At 33.2% G+C, this 19,508-nt stretch overlaps 1 protein-coding gene across 2 annotated transcripts in view; it reads right to left on the bottom strand.

The window, feature by feature from the left end:
• Nrx-1 (Neurexin 1) overlaps window positions 1–19,508 on the bottom strand; it is a 341,164-nt gene that overhangs the window by 161,808 nt on the left and 159,848 nt on the right. For both annotated transcript variants that reach the window (XM_076411694.1, XM_076411693.1), the window contains one exon: window positions 4,532–4,681. In XM_076411694.1, the coding sequence (XP_076267809.1) occupies window positions 4,532–4,681 (150 nt within the window). The remainder of the gene's footprint in view (window positions 1–4,531; window positions 4,682–19,508) is intronic.

The raw sequence follows: 19,508 nt of genomic DNA, 5'->3' as shown, positions 1-19,508 counted from the left end.
GGCGCTCATTTAAGCTCGCCTTAACATACCAATCCTTGATGGCTGATTTTCTTGGGGCAGTATCCGGAAGTTTTTTCTTCAACTGTATTTTTTCCCTTCAAAAAGCAATATTTTATCAACATCATTATCGAAATTGCTTTTGATTCATTTTTTTCGCAATAACTAAAGTTGAATACACAAACTAATGATACGACAGCTGTAAAATTTATACACGCATCTTTTGAGGCTTAGGGCTAATTGAAATACATATGGATTTAATATTAGTAGCGCCATCTATATGCAAGGCCGGGGACTTTTCAGTTCACCTGTTATGTCATTCCTTAACCATTCCTATTTGGATTCAGAATGATGGCGGCAAGACCCAAGTTCCACATGTATTTCGATTGCGAATGATACACATATGTTTTTATTTCAATCTCCAAACTTGAATTCTGAATGGGTGATGACGATTCTGAAATACGAGCAGCACTAAAATCAGCCTACATGTAAGAACGCTGCAATGATAGCAGATTTAATCAAGACCGTTTTGTGTTCTGCTTACGTTAGTTCGACGATCGGAGGGTTATACTCGATTTATACTGTCAGTATAAAAAAACAATAATTGTTCCAATATTAAAAGAGAGATAGCAAAAATATAAAAACATTCAAGAATAAGCTTCCTGTTAATTGTCGGAAATATATTTATCATATGCTTTTCTATGTCACACAAAGGAAAATTCAAAGAACTCGTAAATAAATATATAGAATCGGGGTTGGGTAGGCACGACTTTCGCCAATTTATAGAGATGATGTGAAAAGCATGCAAAGTCATTTATATACCCTTGCCTTCTATTGGAACCTAGATATATTCCCACCAGAGAAACTGGGCGAGTGAGAAAATGAGGTACGACGCATTGTTCACTAAGCTTCTGCTTTACTGCTTTCCATAATAATACTGGATCCAATTACGTGAAGAATATTTAAAAAATATATAAGCTGTTTAATATGATAATACAAACTTCCTCTTCGATTTGATCTTCATGGATAATAAGGTATATAGACTCGCTAATACAGATGAAGAGTCTGTAATTTTCTTCATTATATTTGCAGTTCACATGTCAGGGCTACGTGACTTAGGAATTAATGTTAAAAATACTGTCCAGGTAAATTCAGGGCAGAAGATAAATAGTTGTGATCAATAGTATATGAAAAGAAGGTGGCATCTGCTAGTGAAGTAATAGTATGAATCCTATAAGCCGCAAGATCTTTTGCTTTTCTAATGTGGTGTGTGTAAAAGAGAGAAAATGTTACAATCCAGAATAATATGGCTCTCTCAAAGGCTTTTATTAGTCTTGCTGTATTACTCTCAGACTAGGACACTTTTACAGTGTGATGATATCTATCAGATTGAGGTATTTAAAATGCGAAGTTTAAGGCAAATGTTCAACGTGCTTCTCCGAGGTTGTATAAGGAATATAATCACTCGAGTTAAATACGATAATAGATGCACATAATAATAGGTTTTGCCGCCATCATTCTGAATCAAAATAGAGAAAATCTGAGAAAAAAAATCCAGAAGCCCAGATCACAACGTTTGTCACATATTTCTATTATAAAATCACACGAGAAGCTCGAAATTAATAGAGATTATTTAAATCGAACGGAGACAGAGAGCACAAAAAATAATTTAATTACATTAATTTATAATAATCTAATCAAAACAGAATAATTTGTATAGTGATCCAATTCCTGACGATTGATTCTAAACAAAATGAATCCATCTTTCCGATATTGAACAACTTCCCAACGGAAACTGGTCAAAGATATGACAGTTTATTCGGGTAACCGTTTATGTCACTTTGTCGAGCGAAAGTTATAAAAGAATATTGGATGATTCTATTTTCCGCCTCATAAAACATAAGTTCTCTTTTATTTGACACGGGAAGACATGAGATATTTCTAAAATAAAACCCACTTAAGGCGAAACATCGCAGAACACTGTTACAGTTTGGCGAACTTTAGATATTTTTATATTTCGGGGTGCATCGGGGCTGTCATCGGTTTGATTGAATCGCGTTTGAAAGGTTGCGTCAAACATTCACGGCCTTGTCGAGAACTTTTGATTAGGGTTGGTCTGAAAGTAAAAGAAATGTGAATGAAAAATAATACTAAAATAATATTTAGCTTGTTGTATAGCAGCGTTTAAAGTTTTAAACTTATTTTAAATTTAATTGAAATATTCTCCAAAGGGATGGAATAAGTGTCTTCCTATGGACCTCGCATTCGCTGACAATACACTAAAAATTATTTTATTTATAATAACAATAAACTGGTAACAATAAACTAGGATTACTCTTTTGGCCTAATTAGACTAAACAACTCAACAAAATAGAGCTGTATGAAAAAACGTTTAAATCAACATATCTGCTCATAAAGTTCGCTAAAATCAATGAATTAAAATACGTGTTGAGACGCAAATTTTATTATTAATAGTTGGGACAGTCATGTAAAATTTATGTTACGTTAATTGTAGAATTCTTTCGGTTCTATTGTTAAAGGGACTAATTTATTAGACCTTTTAACTAAAGTTCCTAAGATTTATGACATGGGAAAAGAATTATAACCTGATACAAAATATAACGTCACATTATATTGAACGTCTGGTGAAATTAGACAGCCAAAAAATACCAAGTAAAGACAACATATGTGTTCATCAATGTTCAATATAGGATTCTCATCGGCTCGAGTCGTCTCGGATAACGAGGGTTCAAGTACCGAGGCCAGACGAAACGTGTCCGATGTTAGAACTGGGAGAGGCTTCTCATGGCGCCCATAATCATAAATATCAGGGAGACTTATATTAACATACGACTGGATATTGTTATATGGGGGCAAAAGTTATGACTGCAGCGACGGATGAGGTAGTTTCAGCCTGGAAAAGGGTGACGCGGTGCTAAGCTCCCAACATGTCGACCAGCTCGCAAACAAGCCCGTTTTCAGAAGAACTTGGTCTGTGGAATGATTGAGATATGAAGTGCTTGATTTCTGGAGTACCAGTTTCCTTATGAATTTGATTATTTCTAACAAACCATGAAGCGTTTAGGATTCTCATGAAGAGCTTATTTTGGAAAACTTGAAGCCGTTTGACCTGGTTGGGTGTAACAAACTTGAGGTAGACATCAGATCCGTAAAGGAGTACTGACCGAATTAACATCTTGTTAAATACGCATTTGATGGAGATGGGAAGTCTGCTAGAAGGGTAGATCAGAGAATATAGCAGGTTTGCTATCCCCGAACCTTTCTGGATTTGGGAATGCACACCTGATTGTAGTTCAGTATCTTATTGTGAATTGGCAATTTGGATTCTCGTTTCCATGGAGCTAAAATGACTGTTTATATTTTATTGAGAGTTCTAATTTCTTTTTGACTTGTTCCTTCCATTTTAATTTGACACCTAGTGTGAGCCCTAGATATTTAGAATTTTTTGACATTCAAAATGTCAATACTGGTGGATTGTGATTTCATGTTGCTAAAATTAATAGGAATACATTTTAGCTCATTAAATTTTATTGTCCACTGTTTGGTAGGGTCTATTAGTTTATTGCTAGCTGCCTGTAATCTCTTTATAGATTAACGTATTATGGGTTGAAGATAACATAATGACAGCTGATTTTAAGATATCGATAATTACCTTTTATAAATGCGAGTACAAAGATAAAACAAATAATTCTGTTAGAATTAGATAAATTGTTTTTTTACTTCGAATATCCTATACCAACCTCTGTTGTTCCATCCCGTTGATAGATGTTGAATTTTACCTAATCAAAAAAATAAAATAAATTTTAATAAAATCATATTTATGTTTTATAGCCATATTCATGCCTGAATTTTTAATAAATTTTATTTAATAATATATTCTTAGAAATTAAATTGGTTTTTATTAAAATTTCATTGGCCAATGAAACGTGACTTCAGTGCTGTCATGTGCCTCATTTGCTTGGCAGACTTTACCATAGAACTAGTATCTTCACAGCAAAATGATTTCATAATAGAAACCTATAATGGAGATTTAAACTGATCAATGAAATTACCTAGAATGGACTATTATAACGCTTTTTAGATATTAGACGTAGCGAAACTTTTCATCATAGACCTCTATTGAGTTTTCTGTCCATTACTCTACGGTTATAGTTAATAACTATTTATAATGTGTGTGCCATGTGTTTTTACATAAAAAAGGATTACATCTGAAGACGAGAACACTCTGAACATTTGTTCAATTTAACTTTTTATATAAATAAAATTTAATTAGCTAAATAAATTTATTCTGTATGTTATCAGAAACAACCATAGGCGGCACAATAATACCTCGCTAAATTAATAAACCCTAGGTACATTTAAAAAGTTCCACGTATAACGAACATCCTCTAAGCTTACCCGTAACTTCCCCCGCCTTTATAGGAGACATTACGCCGGCAGAAGGATAACGTGGACCATAAATCGCGAATAAAACGATGCAAACAAAAGAATTATGAACAGGTTTATCACTTACCAGTGTAGAAAAGCAGTCCGTTGGGTTGGCGAGTCTTAAAATACAGCGTGATGGTATCTTGGGCGCTGACAATGGGCTCGCCTCCCGTTTGGCTCAGATCGTACGATAAAAATTCGGCACCACGAAATACGGCCTCCGACGGCGCCTTATCTGGAACAGAAATGTTGCCGTTAATAAACGGATTATATTATGTTCCCGGTTTCAACCGTTCGGCTCAGACACCGTCGATGTTTACCCTATTGATTCGGGGTCCTGGTTAAGCTCGAGGAGATATTAGAAAATTATACTTAAGCTTATATTCGTCGAAAATCGTAATCCTACTTTAATTTTAATGGACTTATCAGTAACAGTTTACTCAATATTCATTCGAAATCAACTGAGATTTAAGATATATCACTATGTATTGAAATATTACTGCTTTATAACTTAAACATATTATTGGTTAAAATATTTATTATGAAGAGGTAACTAGTGTTCTGTTTATTTGTTCAATTTAAAAAGCATCTATTGATAAAAATACGTAAAATATATATTAACCAGAATATTTTCCATATTTTTTGACGGTTTTTTTCCCATAGTTCTGGCAGAATTGTGATATGTGTCTGACTCCTATCACTGTTCCATTTTCACACATACTTACCATTTCGAAACCGTGTGCTTGCCAAGCTATACTGCATCGCCCAAAGCATGTGGTAATCAGAAGTGCCATGCCTTATGAGTATACTAGATGTTAAGTAACTACCCTTTTCGATTTGCAACATTGTATCCTTTACAAACATTTAAGGTGTTACCGAGTATTCCTATGCAAGATGTTTGCGCGTCTATGCCCGTTATTTCTTTACAGCAAGGGTTCAATTAATATCAGTAGATATCAGCAGCAGTACTACGCAGTAATATCGATGTCGGTGGGGAGCATAGAGTATATATAGAGGTTTTACTTAAATAGGCGAAACCGAGGAAATATTTTGCGTGGTCCGTTCAACGCTGGCTCTGAGACCACTTTTTCATTGGTTCATTTGAATGGGCCTACAAAGGCATTTGATTGGTTCATTTCTATAACCTCAGTGTTTGTTGCAGTTTGTTTTCGACGCCATCTTTATGTGCCTGACATAAAATAAAATTAGTGTTTTTGTGTCTTAAATATAATCACTATTATTTGATTAGAATGTAACCTTATCTTCAAAAGTGTTGTGTATCCAGTGTATGTGCGGAAAAGAAACCAGACGTAGTTTTCCTTGGAAGAAACAACCCAAGTTAGCGACATTAGGAATGTGTGACTTAGCATAGATTTTAACTGTTACGTATACAATTATTTATATAAAGCATTTGTGTTCATATATATTATTATTTATAGGACTACAACAGAAGAAATCATGAAAATATTACACACAGTTTAAACACAAAATGTGTCTAAATGGGGCGATCGCAAAATGACATTCAAGGTAAATGTGATTATACTACATGAAAAAAATGTGTTATCCTTTAAAAAGTTGTTTGTAAAGTCCCATAAATTCAGAACCTAATTATTTTGAATAGGTTAATTTGCTTGACACACGTGTATATTGGTCATGATACTTATAATTAATATTTTAGCTTAAAGATTCTTAACCGACATAACCTTTTCAACAAGGATATTAATAAAGTACATTAATACAAAATAATATAATACAATTGGTAGACCAACAAGATGAGCCTGATTTTATGGGCAAGAGGTTATTATGCCTGTTTTATTATAATGTTAATAATAGGTGCCTAAGCTGTCTTTTTAACTCCTCAATTTTACCATAATAAGCACAGCAATAATTTTGATATATATCACACATTTTCATTTTTTGTTGCTAAGTATTGGTATTTGGTATGTTTTCTCTGCTCTGATGTATATTTATTGAACCATTTGTAGTAATAATTATATCTAGTCTCAAAAAATTTTTGTGTTGAACAAGTAAGTAAAATATTAACACAGACTTCTAGCCGTGCTGCTTCTGCTTTCAGTATGATGAAACAACTGTTTGTTTGGAACAATTTTGATTATACTTGCCACGAGATATGTTATGTTTTATTTACTTACATATTTATATTTCATTTTTTTTATTTATATTAGCATTTTGATATTGTATAATATTTGTATTTATCTTTTATTATTATATAGTTAATTATTAATTACATTTTGGTTGTATTTGAAGTTTAATTGGTCAGTAAAATGTGACGTCGGAGGTTAGTCACGTGATGCGTATGAAATCATGGATCAATAAAATATTTTCATTACACGTATCTGTAATGGCAATTTAAACTAACCATAGAAATTTATCAAAATGACGTTCTCAACGACTTCTTGCTGAGACTACGCAAAAAAAATCTGAAATTATTTGTATTAAGTCAACACTCTATGATGGAGAGGTTGATAATTGACAAACCCACGACTTTTTCGTATTAGCGTTGTTGTAATAAAGTTACTTTTCATCGCCATTCATGTGGTTCATCGGAAATTATATTTTCAATTCATATGGCCATTCATATCACATGTAAATAGATGAAAATAGTTAGTTGATCAGCTACTAAACTGTGAGAAAATTTGTTGAGAGTTTGAATTCCATTTTCGTCCAATAAGGTTTACGATCCTATCTTCAAACTTCTTGGTTGCTATTTATAATTGATACCGAAGTTACAGCGTTTAACTTATTGAAACCAAAACCAACAATTGTGGTATGATACACTATATATTTCTGAAAGTGTTTGATATGCGTCGGCATATAAGTAACAACAATTACAGGAATAAATGGGATAATAAAGGTACATTACAGGAAAGAATGTAAAATTTCTTTCATTCAATTAATTTATTTTACAACATAAATAGAATTATATATCAGATACAGAACTAGAAAGACACAAGCACTGTCGCGCAATATCATGATTGAAATATATGCTATATAAATATTTTATATATTTAATAGCTGCTATGAAATACTCCAATATATTAGAATTTGGACAACGGTTTGCAATTCAGGTTTTATGTCCACCGAAAAGTGATCATAAAACTACAATGGTAAGCTGTCGAAATGTCATGTTTTGTTTGTTATGTCACAGGTTTGTTTGGTCGTGTCTTCAGATGGTGGTGTAATGGCAATGATAGGGGTTTTTTGTTTAAAATAAGTGGTGTATGTCTATCTATGAGATGTATTATGTGAAGTATTTGCAATTAAGAGTTTAATTTTTATTATAACTGTATTACCGGACCAGGCTGGTAGTTTTGTCTGTACAGTCGTTCGAATAATTGGCCACATCTTTCCTCATATTTTTTAATTTAATGGTAATATGGTTTCATAATTATTATATACATAATAACTATATGACGATTGTGACAAGGCAATAAATATTTCAGTATAAAATTATATATTTGTATATCTTTTAACACAATGCTAAACAGAACGGTCGTTTTTCGCCATTGTATTGATTCACAAGTCCATGGCGCAGCACAGATAATGAAAATAAGAGAATATCAGTTCACATTTTATTTAGGTTTACGTAGACTGCGACCAATCGGACAAGCTTTAATTCCTTACCTTCATTACTACCATCCGTATTAGAATTAAAAAGCCATCCGGTCCTTTTATTGTAAAATTCCTGACTTGATGTTATGTACAAAAGGTATTTGGAGCTGATATTTGTTTACTGGCTACGAACTTAATAACGAACAAAGGGAAACGTAAAAAGGGAATGTTCTCTTTTCCTTTATTGCCTTTCGGAAAAACAAAATAAAATATACCGGTAAAATGCCCATATCGTCAAGGAAAATCCTATGGAAACGACAAACTCCTTATAACAATACCGGTGTCGTGAGAAGTTGGTAACTGATATATGATGAAGTTATATCATGTTTTATAAATTTATTAAAGTGAGTTGATATTTAACCTGGACATACTAAGCTCTAATTATTAGGCTTTCAAAGTAATATATCCCCAACAATATAAAAAAAGAAAGGGTTGATAATGTCATGATGCGCACACTTCTGACCTATCAGATGTTATCCAAAATGAGAAAGAGAATATCATAGCACTATGGTTAAGAATATTTATCAGGTTTATCTACAATAATATTATTATTTATTTATTACAACGATAATAGTTATTTCCGACTATCCTACAATTTGTCTTCATAATAAAGAGGACCCATCAGCCCAACAGTGGTCTCTGGTGGAATAATGCTTTTTTGTTAAGTTTACTATTTTTTCATTAAATGAACCTCACTATGTTACACCTCTCCATGTCTCTCCTCATGTCTTCTTACGATTTCAACGGGCTGTGATTTCAAATGAATTTGACAGCTAATTTCGTTCTCACGTGCATCTACTAGAACTATCGTAGGATGCCTGAAGATGTTTAATAATGTTGAGAGGAATATGTTCAGCTTTAAAAGTGTATCAAAGTGAGGGCCAGTGTATAAAATCGAAAGCGGGAGAAAAATCTACAAAAGCGATAATCGTACGATAATCACTATAGCATGTTTCTTCTAGAGACACTTGAAATTACATTTATATGATTTTAATATATTATATTGATGGGTTCTTACTCAAAATGAAGCTATAAAATATGAAGTAACAGCTGCGGCAACAGTACCGCTATCTTTTCGATTACGTGCTATCTTAGTTATGTGATGTTTTGGTCAGTTGCACATTAAGCATTGCATTGTGCATTGTATTGTTTTTCTGAGGAACAGTCGACATCTGAAGGTCTCGATGTAAATAATTAGTTCTGTGGTATCTAGGTGCACCTTCATTACTTCTCAGGAGTTTACTCACGAAAACTTGTATTGCATTTATATTATTTTTCGTTCAATCCCATTACATTCCGTAGATCCATATAGTCTGCAATACTTGCTTGTATAATAGCAGTATATTACGTATTGGTAATTGTGATTTTCTTCCAATTAACCAATATATATTTCTATAATCTACAATAATAATGAAGCCTAGCACCAATTTTAGAATATTAAGAAAACCATCATGTTTAGTAAAGTTAATTGGTTGACGTTAATTTATGATATTTTCTCACATTTCTAGTAAACCAAAATTTCGTCCCTATAGGATTTATGAAATTGATTATATTATTTAGATAATTTTCCAGAAGCTGGACCAAATGGTAGTGGAACAGAACAAAGGTCGGAAAAAAATAAAATATGGCGAAACTGTTGCACTCCATTTTCAGGCTCGTTTTTAATTAAAAGCAATCTTATTAAAATTGTGTGGCATATATGGCTTTAAATAATTTATATTAAACTGGATATAACAGAGAAGCTTGGTATGTGAACTGCATGTTAATTAAGAGTGAAACGTTTATTTGGTTGAGTTTCCATTTCACAGAAAACGTCACAAAGGCTTTCAAAGACCGCATTGACACCTATGAATGTGATGCAAAGTATGTACTTGTAATAGAAAGGAATTGGTCATAACTAATTGGACCTGGCCAAAGCATTAATGTAATCCCCTTTGTATCAACAATTAATGCGGTTGAAGAAAGTGGGTCCACAGTGTAGCCAAAATCTTCAATCCTGAAAATCAATTGCTCCAGGTTTACTATCGTTGAATCCAGAAAGCTTAGAAATAGTGTAGCGAGAATACTGACATTACCATTAGATATATTGTAAAAGGTCATTGATCAAAACGACCTATATATCTTTCAGTAGTGTTTTTAAATTTATCTAGAACTTGTGTCTACAAAATCACTTTTTAAAAAATAACAAGAAGAAATGATATTAGTTTTTCCCAAATTTAATATATTCAGAAAAAGGCAATAGCCATCAGGCTACTAAATCATCTTCGAGTCATCGAAATTCTCAACATCGAATCATCCAAAGACGAGACGACAGACAAAATAAAATTCTTGGCGACAGAGAAATATGCTGACAGTACATATTACTTCTGGCAGTTTTTACAGACACCTGTCACTAATTTTCAGTCCATATCATGAATCCTATACTTGTGGCCCCAATAAAGAATTCTAAGAATACTGATTTTAAAACAGAAGGCCATGGAGTCCGAAGAGTCTTTTGTTTCTTGCGAAAATATCCGAACGAACTTCTTGTGAATATATGTGTATCGTTTCAAACGATGAACTTTTACCACCTTTCTGGTTACAGCATGATTCCATCACTAGCTGTATTCAAAGATGTTTAGATTGAACTATAAAAAAATAGAACCAAATAATTTTCGTTGATGAGATTATTTTTCCAGATTATGTAGTACGACGAACAGACAACAGACACGGTAATTTACACGAATTCTATTACATTTAAATGTGAGTCATCATCATCAACCAGTGCTCTGGTGCAATGCTGTCATGTCCTATTACTTAAAACAATCTTTACCATATATTTCTTTAGATAATCTCTCTCTCTCTCTCTCTCTTTCTTGCAGTCTCTCGCTGTGTTTTCCTCCCAAAAGTTCGATTCTGCCACAAAGGTCTCTAAGAATTCATTCACCTTTCATCCACAGACAATGTCGAGACTTTTGTAATCTGGGTGTCCGAATTTGTTACTTAACAATGCATTGATTGTCTGATCTTAAAGGAATGTCTTTGTTTCTAACACGATATTGGAGATAAATATGTAGAATTTCCCTTGAACATGAACGTTAAATCTAGTTGACAGATATCAGAGTGTAACAGTGTCCAATTCTCGGAGGTATTGTGATGACTTAGAAAGGTATGAATTTGAAAGAGCCCAATTTTGGTCTTGACAGCAATATTTCCTCTCTTACATACAACTTATCTAAGAAAGGTAAAAGCTCCTGTAGTTTGGCTGATTACTTCCGCAGTATCTCTTGTATTATTGATCCTAAGTACTTGAACACCTGCAGTTGCTCTAAATGGAGCCCGTTGAAAGTTACAATAGCATCTGTTGTCTTTGTTCATTAATTGAATGGCTCTGCAATACTAACTATATCATGAAGAATGCGAAGTCTTGGTATCTGTATCAGCAAATATTGCAGCGAATCCGTCAAGTTTGTAGAATTATGTTGAAAGTTATGTTTCCTCTTAAATTCATCATATCTCAAATTTGCATCTATTGTTATGTTGAAACGTGGTGGTGGAGAAATGAAGTCACCACTTCTCTCCGAAGGAAAATATCTTTCATCTCAGATAAAGTTTTGTATCCTCGCAGAGCACGGGCTCGGATTTCAAATGAACTTCACAACTAATTTCGTTCCCACGTGCATATAATAGAAGTATCGTAAGATGCCTGAAGATGTTTAATGATGTTGAGGATAATATCTTCAGCTTTAAAAGTGGATAAAAGTGAGGGCCAGTGTACAAAATCGAAAGTGGTATAAAATTCAATAAAAACGATAATCGTACGTTTATCACTACAGCATGTGACCCTAGAAATTACATTTATATGATTTTACTAAATAACATTGATGGGTCCTTATTGAAAATGAAGCTATAAAAGGGGAAATAATACGTGCGGCAACAGTACCATTTTGATTGCGCGCCACCTTGGTTATGTGATATTCTGCTCAGTGGCACTTTAACCATTGTATTGTGCAGACATTTAAATTTTATTATGGATAAATATATGCCACAAGAACGAGCAGAATTAGTGACAATATTTATTGAATTGATTGATTGATTTAATGAAAATAATCGATAATATCCTAATCGTCTGGTGCCCCACAAAACCACAATTTATCGCTTACATGTGAATTTTCGACAGTACGCACAACAAACAGGCCTTGTTCTGGAAGACAGCGGACGTCTCGTGATGCTGAAAATGTGGCTCTGGTGCGTCATAGTGCTCCAGAGTGCAGAGTCTCCAGAAATATCAATTCAGAAACGTTCTTCCCAGTTGTACATGTTCCCAGTTGTAGTGGCGATTTAGCATGACCAGCCAGACTTTTTCTTATGGGTTTTTTTAAATCGAAATTGTATGTGAATAAGTCCCAAACGATTGAACATCTTTCATCATTTATCAGACAATATTCGTCACGAACTTGAAGAAATTTAGCCTCAGATCTTGCAGGATGTCATGAAAAATATGTTAAATAGAGTTGAAAGTTGCATAGCGAATCGCTGTTACCATTTACCCGATACAATTTTTCAATCATTGCAAAAAAAACGTAACGAATAAGTAAACTTTTTATGAAAACCAAACTCTCTTATATTTACTTTGAGCAAAGTTATAGGCAATCAAAATGGTAGCGGGACTTTTTCCCCACGTTGTAGAAAACCACCAGTTCCCTACTTCAAGGGAACAATGGGGCTTAGTGGGCTGCGAAGGAAATATAGCATCAAAATCATCTTCAACTGTATAGTCTTGAAAGTAAGAAAACTAAAGGAACATATTTAAAATGCCTACAAACTACAAACCAGGCGGCGTTACTTTATTTCTGTTAATTCTTGTATATACTATCGATCATCCTGAATAACAAAATAAAACCGCATTCCTGGGAGACACTATCGCTTACACAACATCGATTTTTCATTAAACCGCATTCTAATATGACAGTTGCGTCGACAGCATGTCTCCGAACAACGGCCAGTCATTAGGTTTACCCGCAACTTATTGAATTATCTATAACAGGTAACATTACTTCATTATGCTTAATATAAAATGGTCATCGTTAATTTTCAGCTGACCGACATCGTGACCTCTTTAGAGTGAAATACGTATATTTCGGTTTTCAGGATCCGGGAACCCATTGTTAATTATGAATACTACATTAATTCTCGTAATTATATCTCTGTTCGACGTTCCAGCGTGCTGTTGTTCGAAACCGCACAACACAATTACATAGTTATTTAAGTTTCCAAGTGGAACAGTAAGTATTCTGGTGGGGTACAGTAGGAATTACGCTCGCGAGTTATATGTAGGGTCATAATAATCTCTGGAATTTAAAACGTTAGTTATATCGTCGAGAATATGCTTCATAATATAGGAATATTTATATGAATAATAATTTCTAGCTATGTTTAGCTATTATATCTCATGGATTTTTTGTTGTTCGTTTATAACTCAGAAATATTCTGAAAATAATGTTATCATGAAGAAATTTCAAGCAATTAAATCCTATTTACAATTTAGCTCATCTGTTTTCAACCTGTTCGAGTCCATTATATTGGAGATTCTGTTGTCCAGGCATTGTTAATATTTAAGAAGTATTAATATTTAAATTACATATTCTATAACTCTTCAATATATTTTCAGCAGCTTGGTAGCCTACCAATAACGACTCTTTGCGGGTATCTATCTTTACAATAAAAATGGGAGTCGTAATCTGCCCAGTGAATAAGCATTCCCATTATTTAATACAACACACTATCAAATTAACAGTTAAGAACAACAATATAAAGCTTAAAGATCGTCACTTTTCTGTCCCTTTCCTTGTTTCAATTGTGTACATCTCCACACCTAAAATAATTTCTTTTCAAGCGCCATGTCAATTGCTACTTTGCAAACTTTTCTCACGTAAATAAGTTTACGTGTTTTGAATTCCTTATTCCATTGTCAAAAATATAGTCTAACACGTCCTTAGTAATAGTGTGAATATTATTTACGCTTAAAGGCTATATTACTCCACGATGGTAGCCTTCCATACATATTTCATATTCAATGATTCTAAAAGAAACGTATGAAAACATGAAACTAATTTTAAACTTAATCAAATACAAAAAATACTCTTGAAAAGTTTGTCTTGATTTAAAAGTTGTTGCTATATTTCTTGAACTATAGGGAGATTTCACGAAATATTGTTGTTTCCTTTGATTGTGGGACAGTAGAGACACCAAAGGCCACTATGAAGGATTGACCAAAAAGAACTGACTTTGTTTATGCTAAATCAAACGTTAAATATGAACCTCTTATTCCACAAGAAAATGTGATTCTTCCATCATTACATATAAAATTCGGTTTAACGAAAAATGTTTTCATGGCCTTGGAAAAAATGATAAAGGATTTTTGTATTTCAAAACTGTTTTCTCTAGATTCAATGATGCTAAATTAAAAGAAGGCATTTTTGTTGGCGCACAAATATGAAAACTTAATGAAAATCAATGAATTCATTGAAAACCTTACCGCGAAAGTGTTAGCGGCGTGATCACCTCTAACGAAAGTAATTCATGGATTTTTAGGTAATATTAAAGCCGAATATGCGGAGGTTTAGTGAATTACTTGTTACAAAAGTTTCTTTTTTCTAACAATTTTATATGTATTTCAATTCCAACTTTTTCTCTTTCTATGGAAGCATAGTGGTAGCTATCCATTCATCGATCCATTTTCGAACTTATTCAGAGTTTCGAAACCGCGTGCCAGTAAAACTATGCTGCATCAGCCGAAACAAGTGGTAATCAGATGGCGCTAGTAGATGTATTTGTTATCACCAGTCGCAAGACGCCACAAAAATCTATTCCTTTTGCTTCGAACGCAATAAAACAATATTTACAGGTTACAATGGCATTCTCGCTCAATTCGTATGGGTAAGTGGGTGTACCATTTTTCCTCCTATAGGATCCTTCCAATCACATCTAAACCATTAGAGACAGTTGGTTTATCAACTGCTAAGCTGTCTAAAAATTTAACGAGCATTTGAGTTGGCTTTTATCCAGTAACCCTTACAATTCATTGTATTCATATTTTGTTGATCCTCCAGGTCGGCCTCTTGTCATTGTTTGATGGACTTGGGGAGCATATTACTTCATGCAGCAAGACAAATCACAAAATTAATGGTGAAAACTCAATTTTGAGCGTTTCATGATTAACTTACTTCCATGACACTGAAAAGAAAACTCTTATTTTACACAAAGAAATACCAAGCCACCGAATATAACACTTTTAATATTGATACTTTGTATTATCATCAATAGCTATCGCTGATAAAAAAATACAAACGTCCAATATATGAATCAATAAGCGTCGTCAATTCAATGTGAAACTTCAGTTCCAATTAGTAATCCATTAATAATTAGCTATAACAGTTCAATTTCTACTATAACAGCTGTTGGTCATCTCACCACACCAAAAGTTTTTTGGAAAATACATTATAAATTGTAATGTCTCAATTCAGTATATATATAAATTGATATTGTTTTCCCGCAGGTAAATAATGAATTTTTAATTACAACGCTTTTTGTTTTGTAAATATTTCCTCTAAGTTATCGGTACCTTTTCAATTTTTTTGGTTATATCTGGTATAGATATCAACACTTATTAAAATGCTAAATTATACAAAAACTTAAAGTAATTTTAGATATTTCCATTTCATGTTTGCAATCCTATTGAACAGCTCAATTCATCTAACTGATTTGTAGTATCTCATCGAGACTGGGGTGACGTAAGATCGTTAGTGCTTTTTCTTCCGTTACCTTTTATGATATACAGGAGAGAAACCAACCATTAAGAAGACCATGCAATATTGTTCCATGTTGACAGTGATTCCGATAACTAACGAGCGAATATTTTCGGTAATATCATAGGCAATTCGGCTGGTTTTCTCAAACACATTAGTGACCAAATTACCGGGAATTAATATTTCGACCTCCTCAATGATAAGTTCAAGTTCTTACTATGACTAGCATATTGCCGTCAAACACTGCCGTATTGCAAGATGATAATATACCCAACACACAGCCAAATGTTCAAGTGCAAAATTCAGTCTTTATATGAGGAGTATCAGAATATCATCACACATCTCCCTAGACAGCAGAATAGCCAGACTTTAAAATAACTGAACTGTTATGGGGAGTTTTAGAGCAAAGAATGGGAGTACATTTCCATATCGAAAATCACTGAAGAATATTGCTGATGGTTTGGACAAGATTCATTCATTCCTTTTGGGATAGCATTCCGTTGAAAACTATTAAGAGTACGAATCTATTCCGCTAAGAATTATAGCTCTTATAAAAGTAAATGATCGCTACTTTTTAACCGACTTATCCGTCAATTGAGGGCCGATTTTCAAAATTCTTCTTTTTTCCGAGGTGGTCCCATAGTTCGGAAGACACAACTCCTCAACGGTTAGGAGTTAAAACGATATTTCTTTAAATATTATGGGGACGTACAAATAACTAATTGTGTACTTTGGAGTTATTTAGGTAAACTGATGATGAAAGCAGGGACCGAACCGATATACTCAGCGCTTCAGCGGTCTTGAAGAGTTTCTAGTAAGGGTTTACTTACCAAGCTCGTTCAGTGCAAAAGTCGTTCAGTTTGCTTTTTAATGACTAACTATATCATATGAGAAGTCGTAGAAATACTTCAGGCAACTGTCTCTATGGTGTCGTGGTTAGAGCGTTCGGCTTTAACGCGAATGTCGCGGATATGATTCTGCGGGGCGGGAGCGTTTCTTATTTTCAATCGTTGCCTCTTTATCCCTATTGTCCTCATGTGAGCTAACTGTAATACCTAATAAAATAACTGCGTAATTTACTGAGTAAATATCTAACCCTAAAATGAGAAAAAATAAAAATTTAAAAAGAACAATTGAACAAATTAAAGAAAAAATAAGGAACTAACTAAAAAGTAAAAAAGTAATCAAACTACTCGATATAACCAAAAAATTTAAAAAAAAAACGAAAAAAGAAATTTTGAAATATAAAAAAAAGATTTGAAAATCTCCTTTTTACCTACGAGGGTTTATCTGGACTGGATGTACTGTTTAACCGACTCGCCAGTAACCAACTAAGAGATCATCCCAGAAGACTTCCGGTCTTACCCATCCAGGTAACTGGCATGACTGGGATGGTTATGCCTTGTCAGATTTTCCTCTGTTACCTTTAAAGACATTTACAATTCCAATCACAAACATAAAATACATCCATGCTCCATCAGGATTCGAACCCGCGACTATCGCAGTACTAGGAGGACCGTCCTGTCGCCTTAACCACTGCGCTAAGGAAGCCGGCTGCTATTTGATTGAAAATATGTTTAATAAGAGGTCTATATATGTTAGTATGCTTTCTGCTGAAATTGTATTGCGATCGTTTTATTTATTAAAAGAAGTAATTTAATGCTCTTCTATCTCATTAGAGGATTTATAAAAAAAATTAAATTATGACGACGTATTTTATAAAATATAAATTTCGAACACGTGAATTCATGAATGTGGCTCATTGTATTACGTTTAATGAGGAAAATCTGACATTATTTATTGAATACAACGAGAGTGCTGAATGTAGCTTTGATATTTCGTAATTGGTTTAATCCAGTAATGCTGCAGCGCCAAAGGCACTTTGAGAGAAGCGAACTTCGACAGGGCAGTGCGGTTATAGTTTCATTCTGATTGGTGCTGTAGATACAGGATAATAATAGAGAAATAACTTTTTGTTAAACGCATTGCTGTTTGACATCCTGTTATGTGTTCAAATATTTTTATTCGTGCCTCCTTTGTGCCGCACAATTGTTCGATATTTAGCTTCAGAGCTTTGGGGAATTGAAATGTATCTTTGCCATTGTTTAACAATCGAATTGTTTGGCTTTAGTTCACTCCAATTTATAATGAGATGTTTTAACTAAAAGATCTGTATATTAATACTGAGTAAGTCTTTTATAGCATTTTCATATAACAATGAATTATCATCAGATTCCACTGATCTGGCACTACTTTAAATCTAACTCGTATAAATAACATACTCAAAAATTAGCAGATCGACAACTCGGTTTTGTAAAATTTATAGATGGTTGTTGTTAATGCAATAGCATCAACTGTTGTTAACAAAACTCTCCTATATGGTCATGTTTCTATAGATTTGGCTATGCCTTGCGGTTATTATTAAGCCTCAAAAGATTACTGTAGGAAACAAACAACCGGTTTAGTGATGAGGCCCATAAATTGGATGATCATATGATATGGATCCTTTTATTCCATTGTTGGTTGGAAATATTCCTGGAGTTACAAAAATTCATATTTACCACATATCTAAAAACCACCTGACAGATGATTCCTTTGTTAAATTTAGAATATTTAATATTTACAGTAAGATACATCCTGATAACATTACAGGAAGGGGAACTGTAATAATAATTTAAAATAATATTAATTCCTATGAAGAAACAGGATTTAGTTTAGTAGAAAATAAGATAAGAGTAGTAGTTAACTGAAACAAATAAAAAATTACACCAGCTGCAATTTATCGGCCTCCAAGTTACAATCAAAGGAAAAAATATCTGGATATCCTAAATATCCTTGGAGAAAAATTCGTAATTGATCACAACACCAGAAATGCTCAAGGTGGCTGATGAGTGAGAATATAAAATACGAAAGCTAGTTTAGAGACCGACTAATCTAAATAAAACCCAATATATAAACATTATAATATCAAAATATGTGGATGTTGAAGGAAACTTTGATCTATACTCATATTTTCAGCTTTATTGAAAATGTTATAAAAAACAAAACTCAAGGGTAAGAAATAAGGATCTACAGAAGAACTGAACATTGAATTTCAGATAAATTGTCCCTTAAAACTTAAAACAATTAAATCTAAAAATAGAAACTAGCCGATATATCCAGCAAGTTGCTTGGACATTACCTACTCATTAAAAGTACATTTAAAAGAATAAATTAGGCCAAAATAATTTAAAATCTTAGTTTACAATATATAAGTAATATGACGTAAAAGTTGAAAAGAGTAATATTGAAATTTAAAACCAAATCCAATAATCAAGCAATCTAATTCAATCAATCCAAACAAACAGACGACAAGACAACATACTGTTTGCTTAAAGAAAGCCATAAAAAAAATTAAACGATCATGTTTCCATAGTCTCCGTCCAAACTGTTATAATTCCCAAAACAATAGGAAAACCATAAAATGATCTACTGGTAATTGCCAAGGTTTTTGAAATACTATTATAGAAAAAAACTTAAATAATAGAGAGAACAAATCTGATACCTGCACATCAATTAGATTTTATAAATAGACACTCAGTAATTAGCCAGGTGTATAGAATCAGAGAAGCCATTGAAAAAGCTTGCAAAGCTTAATCAGTT

The sequence above is a fragment of the Rhynchophorus ferrugineus genome, unplaced genomic scaffold (assembly GCF_030347505.1).
Source record: "Rhynchophorus ferrugineus isolate W39M unplaced genomic scaffold, kcgeb_rfMv2 rfM8, whole genome shotgun sequence".
In the NCBI taxonomy this organism is placed as follows: Eukaryota; Metazoa; Arthropoda; class Insecta; order Coleoptera; family Curculionidae; genus Rhynchophorus; species Rhynchophorus ferrugineus.
The sequence above is the reverse complement of the archived record's forward strand: the minus strand, read 5'-3'. Positions and strand labels throughout refer to the sequence as shown.